The sequence below is a fragment of the Monoraphidium neglectum genome (assembly GCF_000611645.1).
Source record: "Monoraphidium neglectum strain SAG 48.87 unplaced genomic scaffold scaffold00907, whole genome shotgun sequence".
Classification (NCBI taxonomy): Eukaryota; Viridiplantae; Chlorophyta; class Chlorophyceae; order Sphaeropleales; family Selenastraceae; genus Monoraphidium; species Monoraphidium neglectum.
The window spans coordinates 8,794-17,218 of record NW_014012721.1 but is presented as its reverse complement, the minus strand read 5'-3'; the positions used below and the strand labels follow the sequence as shown (position 1 = coordinate 17,218).

General features: G+C 60.7%; 1 protein-coding gene across 1 annotated transcript; it reads right to left on the bottom strand.

The window, feature by feature from the left end:
* Positions 1-870: 870 nt before the first annotated feature.
* MNEG_5875 (hyalin domain-containing protein) lies at positions 871-7,630 on the bottom strand (the record flags this gene model as incomplete). Its single annotated transcript, XM_014045650.1, has 9 exons — positions 871-1,060; positions 1,254-1,406; positions 1,734-2,296; positions 2,605-2,896; positions 3,127-3,405; positions 3,655-3,720; positions 5,503-5,551; positions 6,884-7,198; positions 7,456-7,630. The coding sequence occupies 9 exons, from the start codon at positions 7,628-7,630 to the stop codon at positions 871-873; spliced, it is 2,082 nt and encodes a 693-aa protein (XP_013901104.1).
* Between the last annotated feature and the right edge of the window lie 795 nt (positions 7,631-8,425).

Here is an 8,425-nt window from a genome sequence, read left to right as displayed (position 1 = left end):
AGGCAGGCGCGGCGCCTCGTTGCAGGTACGGCAGCTGCGCCCCAGGTGAAGGCGCTTGCGCAGTGGATGGACCCGCTCAGGGTCGGAATGCAAGGTATAATTGTGCCAAAGATCTTACCAGCTGGCTGCCCCGTCTCCCATTTGCTGGTGCCTGCTGGCACCAGCAGGAGCCGGCGGCAGCCGAGCATGCACAATTGAGGATGATGATGAAATGGAAAAAGCATGCGTTGCGTGACCGTCAGTGACTGGTGGACGACGCAACAGCAGCCCAGGGCACCTGTGATGTGTGGGAGTTGATTGTGTACGTGCAGCCACACCAAGCAAACAGCTTCTTGCGCGAGCACCTGCTCAAATTCAGCATCTCAGCCAAAAGATGCGAGACGCTATGCGCCCCGGCAAAGGCTGCGATTGGCCACGCCTTTCAGATCATTCAGCAAGGGTCCTTGGCTTCAGAATGCCACATGTGTGTGCATGCACAGGGGCCCTGCGCATACGCGCTCTGGTTTCGTGGCTGACTGGCAACAGGGCGCAAGGTGCCCCGCGGGCGGCGGTCTGAGGAAGCTCCAACAAACGCGCACGCCCCCCATGTGTTATGGCCGGGTGCAGAAAAGTGGTGACCAAAACAGGCGTCCAAGAATTGAAGACGATATCGCAACGGCAGCTTGGTGACTGCGTCGGCACAGTTCAAGGCGCCACAAACCTTCAGCGCCGGCGCATAAATAGACAGTTCCAGGCAGCCCCAACCTGCCGCCTGGCAGCCGGCCAAGCACATGCGCCGTGCGCTGCAGGGCCCAAGCTCAAACGCTTACACCTCTGGCGGGGCTAAGCTGCTGCTGCAGAAACCAGGTAACAGTGAGCAGTCCCTGGCGATCATGGGGTGCACTGCTGACCCGCAATGACATCAACGGAGTTGAGCAGCAGCACCGGCTTGCGGCCGGTCGACTTGCACACGCAGCCGGCGTCGAAGTCCGGGTTGGTGACCTGGAAGTTGCCAGTGACCAAGGGGCTCACAACTGTGCCAGGTGCGTTCACAGTGTTGCACGAGGAAAGCTGGGTAAACCTGTGGTGCAACACGTGGTGTGAGAGAGGGCAAGGGCAGAATATTCAGAGCAGTCTGGTGGATGCGGGGGAGGGGGGACGAACACTGCACTGCTCGTGCCTCTGTGTGCAGGCCGGGCCAGATGCAGGATTCGCCTAGACTGGCAGTCCTGAGCTGGCTAAGCCCCTCGTGTTCCCGCGGCTGCAGACCGCACCTGCTATTGGTGCACGTGGCGACGATGTTCTGGGCACGGCCGATGACATAGCGGGGGAGCGACTGGTAGACCAGGTTGAGGGTGCCGTTGGTGCAGCTGACGGTGGCGCCGCCCACGGTCTGGAACTTGTTGGTGCACCTCAGGGGGTTGCTCCTGGACGGTCTGGGCACGCACACGTTGGCAACAAACCCGACGCTGAAGGGGTAAGTGGCTGGAATGTGGTTCACGGCAACCCTGGGCGGCCTGGTTGACCTGCAGTTTTCATGAGGCCGGAAGAAGCGGCATGGGAGGCAAGGGATTGAGGCGACGAGGTCAGGGCATGGCCACTAGCAGTCGGCATGTCCTGTGTGGGGGCTGGTTGCGCCTTCGCTGGCAAGGTCATCACCGACGCACCCCTGTGCAAAGCAGGGCCATGTCAATAACAAACATGCAACAGCTGGGCAAGGGCGGCACGGGCAGCGGCATGCGTGCGGCACTCACATCTCAGACTGAACGAACTCGCGGATGTTGGCACATCTGCAGGTGGTGGGCTTGAAGCGGCCGAGGCTGGTGAACCTCCTGCCGACGTTGATCCTCCTGCAGGTGGATGCAGTGCCAGTCGCGGGCTCCCTCTGCCTGGGGCTCACGCAGCACCCTTCAAACGTGGCCTGGCGGACCCGCTGCAGCAGGCGGCGGCCCTGGGGCTCCTCCGACGAGGTGTCTGCCGCGTTGGCATCGATAAAAGGTGTGTTCCTGTTGAGGCTAGAGGCGACGAAGGCGTAGCCGCCGACCGTCTGGCCGCTGACGACACAACGCTTGGCGCGCAGCGTCGCGGGGATGCACTGATTGTCGGTCGTCGCGCAGCCGTCCGTCACGCGCAGCCTGCTGAAGACGGCGGTGCTGTTGCACAGCGCCCCGAGGAGCGCCGACGTGCAAACGTTGGAAATGGTGGCCGCGGGGCCAACGGCGGCGGGCGAGTTGACGGCGGACAGCAGGGTGGCGATGGGTCCAGCGGTGGCGGCGCCGACGGTGGTGGCCATGGTGACAAGGACCTTGCCACCATCCTGTGAGGCAAAGCAATGCAGGAGAAGATATTGCATCCTAGTCAGATGCTGATGGTTTTGACATGATGCATCGGACGGGCTGCGTTTGAGTGCTGTAGAAGCAGCGCGGGGCCCACGCAGATGGGCAACCCTGGGTCGGGATGATTTGCACCCATGCACCCAGACACCAGTGATTCGCAGCAGCCCTCGGCTATAATACAACCAGGGACTCTCTACTCTGCCACCACACCACCATCCTCCGGATTCTCTTGTGACACTGCAACCAGCCCCAGCCTTGTGCAACCTTGCAGCTCGCATGAGATGCTCACCACCAGGTCGCACTTCACAAAAGAGCTCTGGACGCCAGTGATGTTTGGCACAGTGCTCAGCCTCGCCACAGCCACAGCGGTGATCTCAGCCAGCCCTGGCGTGGGGTCCGGGCACACGGCGTTGGCGTTGCTGCCATCGGCAGGAGTCAGCAGCAGGAATGTGTTGAGCACCTGGGTGACAAGGCCGACGGGCTGGGTGCCTGGGACGACCAGGGTGCCGGTGGCTGTTGCGGTGAACAATGAGACGCCGTCGCTGATGGTGTAGGTGAAGACCGAGTTGCCAGAGAAGCCACTGGCGTTGTTTGGGGGCGAAGGGCAGCGGAGTTGGTTTTCTTCAGGATGTGACCACGGCCAACAAGCCGGTCCTGGCGACGCAGACCAAATGTACAGGCATTGTTTAAGCAGCCACAGTACTGTCATCGCCGGCTGCACAGCCACTCTGCTTGATGCAGCTTGCTCGGCAGCTTCCCACCAGAAATCCCACATACACAGGCCACTGCCTTAGCTCCCAGGCATGCTCACGGGACGAACTTCAGGGTGACCGTGCCATCGGGCGCCACGGTGACGTTCCCGGTGTTGCTGGTGACAACAAGCTTTGCGCCTGAGCTGGTGCTGACATCATTTGCCAGCACACCAGGGGCTGAGATCACACAGTCGGTGCCGAAAGGGCAGTTGAACGTGTCGTCCACGGCCGTGGGGACGGGGGGTGCAGGGCCAGTGATAGACAGCACCACATTCAGAGTCCTGAGCGACGCCAGGTCGGTGATTGTCACTGGGAAGGTGACGTTGCCGACAAAATTGCTGCAAGGAAGATGGGGTGGTTGTAGACGGGATGCCAACACGATGTGTGAGGAAGATGGAAGGGGCCAGCACCGGGATACCAATAATACAAGGGCGGAGCCTGCTGCAGGCTGTACCCGTCCGTCAAAGGGTTTGGGGCCAATGCGGGCCACTGGCCCGCTCACTGCCGTACAGACTCGCCTCGCCCGTCATTGCCACATGTTGCGCAGGCCGTCTTGCCATAAACACGACGGCAGAGCCGGCACTCACATAGGTGGAATGTAGGTGATCGAGCCGTCAGCCTTGACATCCAGCGCACCAATGGCCGGGGTGGTCCTGCCAGATGACACCAAGAAGAGGGGGAGCCTGTTCGGGTTGGGGAAGACGCTCAGTGGACCGGGGGCGGCCACCCTGCAGACGCCATTGCGCGGGCAGATGTAGACGACATCCACTCCAGTTGACACGGTGGCTGCGGGGAAGGGCGGATTGAGGCAGCGAGTCTAAAATGCATGTGTTGCTCAGCATGCAAGCTGCACCTGCTGGATCTGCACCACTCGCAGCAGTCATGCACCTAAACACGACGCATTCTATGGATCAACACCAGCTTGCAGGACTCCAGGCAACAAGATGCGACCCTCGAGTTAAGGCTCACAGTTGATTGTCTGGTTGCAGGTCGGCCCGGTGAAGCCCGTGGGGCATGTGCACTTGTTGGTGTTGACACAGATGCCTCCATTTTGGCACACGGGATTGCAAACTGCACAAGGCAGCGACCGCATGAACCAAGAAGGTATGTTGCTTGTGGCTTTTGATGACAGCTGCAGAGCACGCCTCACTGCGACTCAGACCACTACAGCCCTCCCGACGACTCATACGGCCTGCACAAAACAAAGCTGTCTGCAACGTATCCCGATGCTGCTGATTTGCCCTGCCCTGCCCAAGCAGCCATATACATTCCAAATCCCAACCGTGCCTGCTTACCCGGCGGGGGGCCCGTGCAAGTCGGCCCAGTGAAGCCGGTGCCATCGCAGTTGCAGGTGTTGTTCCCTGAGCACGTGCCATTGTTCTTGCACAAACCAGGGGTGCACACTGTGTAGGGTGCATTTTGCGAGGTTTGATTGTGAGCTGTTGCGTAATACGCTTGCAAGTCCCATACCGCAGGCTACGACCCAACAGAGGGCAGCTGCAAGCCCACATGTTCTAAGCAGTGGCACACCCACCTGGAGGCGTGTTGCACGTGGGGCCGGTGAATCCAGTGCCGGCGCAATCGCAGGTGTTCGTCCCCACGCATTTGCCTCCATTTAGGCACGTTGCGTTGCAAACTGCGCGGAAAGATTGCGGGCAGGCGCGCAGCCAGGGGGATGTCAGGCGGGCAGTTAAGGCGGACAGTTAAGTAGGTGCGTTTCCTAGCTAAATGCCTACGAACTTGCCGAGCTGCCATCACAGTTTGTGAGACAGGCAGCACTTCCCACTGCACATACAGGAAGGCCTCAAGGTCAGTCGGAGCTGCCATTGGCACAACCTGCACAACATGCACGCATGACTGCGTGATGCAGCGAGGGGCTGACAACCCACCAGGGATTGTGTTGCAGGTCGGGCCAGCAAACCCAGTGCCGGTGCAATCACAAACATTAGTCCCCACGCATTTGCCATTATTGGCACACGGCGGGTTGCAAACTGCGTTGATTGGTGAGCAGAAGGCAGCAGATTTGGTTGCTACAGGCTGCCTGGGCACCATGCAAGCTGCCAAGAGGACGCTCGGGCGACATCTGCGGGAAACTGGTGTCGCGTCAAGCTACCACAAGCGCCCGTCCGACGCAACACGCTCCTTACTCCGCGTCTGCATATTGCTCGCCCACTCCACCAAAGTGCTGGATGCTGGCTGCGCCCGGGCAGCAGGGTTCCTGCACATCAATTGAGGCGCCGCTGCCTACCCACAGTGCGCACCAGCCCGCCGACTATGCTCCAGCACTTGCAGAACACAGCACTTGAGCAGGTATCTTTCCCCAAACATGCACGTTGAAATGCGGCCCACCATTGGTCCCGTTGGTGGTCCCGTTGGTGGTCCCGTTGGTCGTCCCATTGCAAGTGAGGCCCACAAAGCCCGGCTTGCAGGCGCACTTGTTGTTCTCAACACAGACACCTCCATTCTGGCATGTGATGTTGCAAACTACGCATAGAGAGGGAGGCGCAGGAACAGGAGGGATCGCTCAGCATCAGGGCCCCCCCCGGACACTCCCCAGTCACACATGACCATCTCAACCGTTGGGTCCGCCTTGCAAGAACGCTCATCAGCAGCTTCTAGTTTGTCAACAAAACATTGGTTGTACCATGCCATCACTACTCTGCCAAGCCTCAACGATCACCCCACGCACCTGGCGGGGGTCCCTCACACGTCGGTCCAGTGAAACCAGTACCCGCACAGTTGCAGGTATTGTTCCCCGAGCAAGTGCCATTGTTCTTGCACAGTCCGGCGGTGCAATCTGCGAAGACAAGACAGGGATTGAATCTAGACAATGGACAGAGGGGTACACAAGGGGGGGGGGGTCTCCCAATGGCGCGATCTCTCTGGCGATTCGCAACCACTGCTCACAACATGACACTCACTGTTGGGCGTCTCGCATGTGGGGCCGAAAAAGCCGGTGTTTGTGCAATCACATGTGTTGGTATCAGAGCAGAAACCCCCGTTTTGGCAAGCAGGGTTGCACACTGCATAAAATGGTGTGCATGAGGTGAGGGAGGCTGTTAGCATATGTGTGGGCAGAGCGAAGGCACCTGAACCGCGACCAGCTAAAGAACAAAGACTCACATGGATGCTGCCACTGCTCAGGGGTGTCCCAGCTTGTGTTGGCGGACTTCATGCAATCACCATCACCCCAGTGCCGCACTCAACGCCATCAGCAACAAAGTGATGCATCATACGCCTCATCAGATAGAGCTCAGGGACCCTGGCAACGCACCAACTGGAGTAGAGCAGATTCTATCGGTGAAGCCAGTGCCATTGCAGTTGCAGGTAAGCAGGGCATCGCACACGCCTGGGGATGGATGCGTTTGGATGAGGCGGGGTGAGCGGAAACGCCGCCCAGGTGGGCCTCCATACAAGAGCTTCATCCAGTGCGAGAGGCACGCAGTGAATAGCTCAGGGCAACTACTGTAACGGCAGCTTTGATGAGGGCTTACGCACCGCCATTCAAGCAGCCTGGAAGGCAGACAGGCAGGTCAACACTTGGGAGGGACGGCAAAATGCCGGCAATTGTCTGGCACAGGGGCAGAGTCGAGAGGAGGTCGGTGACGATGTAGCAAAATGCAGTGGTGCCTGCGGTGCGGCACCAGATTTGCCGAGGCGGGCAGAAGATTGGAACCATCATTGGCGTGACTGAGTGCACACTGTGAGCCGAACGCCCCAACTCGATGGGCGCAGTCACAGGCGAGCCAAGGCAGCGCTGGCAGCAAGGCAGGCATAACAGCACCGGCCCATGGACTCGCTCAAGCTCTTTCGCACCGTTGAAGCTGGGCCCGGTGTAGGTGAAGCTGTTGTCAGGGTTGAGGGTGATGGTGCCGATGTCAGGCAGGATGGACAGGCCAAGCACATCCAGGATTCCGCCCAGGGGCAGGTTGGGGGAAATCACCCCACTGAGCAGGCTGCCAGGAAGGCTGGTGAAGTTGGTGTTGCCCTTGAGGTCGATGACTGTCTTGTTGCTGAACACCAGGGGGAGAATGCCAGCAACGGCTGGCACTTGGAGGTTGCGGATCAGGTCGATGCAGATGGGGGCGGTGGCCAGCAGGTCGGTGACCTGGACACACACCTTGGTGGAACCTGGGCAAGAGAGTGGCACAGCAGCCATGTGGCGCAAGAGCGTTTGGCAGAGTGAGGCTCTGGTCTGGTGGCCTCAAGAGGCAGGCAGCGAGCTGAAACATCTGCAACGTTGGCCGCCATACGCGCCAAGCGCTAGGACTTTGTGCGGGCAAGTGGACAAGCAGATCCGCAGCTGTTTCTTGTCACATGTTTGTACGCACGATGCGCGACAATCCAGACTGCCATCCCCCCAGTCTCTCCCACTCCCAAATCCCTACCGTTAAGGTTGGGGCCGTTGTAGAGGAAGCTGCCGTCGGCGCTGACAATGATGCTGCCGACATTGGGCAGCTGGGTGATGCCAACGACAGAGAGCAGCTTGCCAGGGTTAAGGCTGACCACGCTCGACAGCAGGGCACCCTTGCCGCCGATGAAGGAGACATCAGTCGGCGCCATGATAAAGCTCTGGTTCCCGCTGAGAAGGCCCAGGGGGAGCCCATTGGTCACGCCAGGCAGGAGGCCAGCCGCAGTCCCAAGAACAGTGGGGACGAGATTGTTGAGGGTGGCATTGATGAAGGCGTTCAGGCCTCCGCCGCCAAGGACGCCGCCACTGCCGAGGCCCAGGAGGCCCGAGAGGAGGCTGCCATTGCCGATGACAGGGACGTTGCCCAGGAGGCTGCCCACGACAGGGAGGCCGCTCAGCTGGGTGCTGTTGAGCAGGCCGCCAGCCACCGGGACGCCAGAGACGGGGCCAAACAGACCACCGACGAGGGGCAGGCCGCCGATCGTGCCGGTTAGGAGGCCCGTGGTGGACCCGCTCAGGAGGTTGCCGACAGTGTCGACGACGCCGCCAACAAGACCGCCAGTAAGACCCCCGGTGACACCGCCAAGGAGACCGCCGGTGGTGTTGCCGCCAAGGACGCCGCCCAGGAGGCCACCGGTGTTGGTGGCGTTGCCAAGGAGGCCGCTGGTAAGGCCACCAGTGAGGCCGCCAGTGAGGCCGCCAAGGAGGCTACCAACTCCGCCAAGGAGGCCGCCGGTCGTTCCGCCTAGGAGGCCGCCGGTTGTTCCACCCAGAAGGCCGCCCAAGAGCTGCTGGAGTTCGCGGGCGTGGCCAGCAGGCGCATTCAGGTCCGCGGCAGCATGTGGCACCCCGGCCCCGACTAGCAGCAGCACTGCCAGTGCCACCGCAGGCGCCATGGAATGGCGGGCCATGGTGCAGTTGGCTGGGAGGGGGGGGGGCAAGGCGGG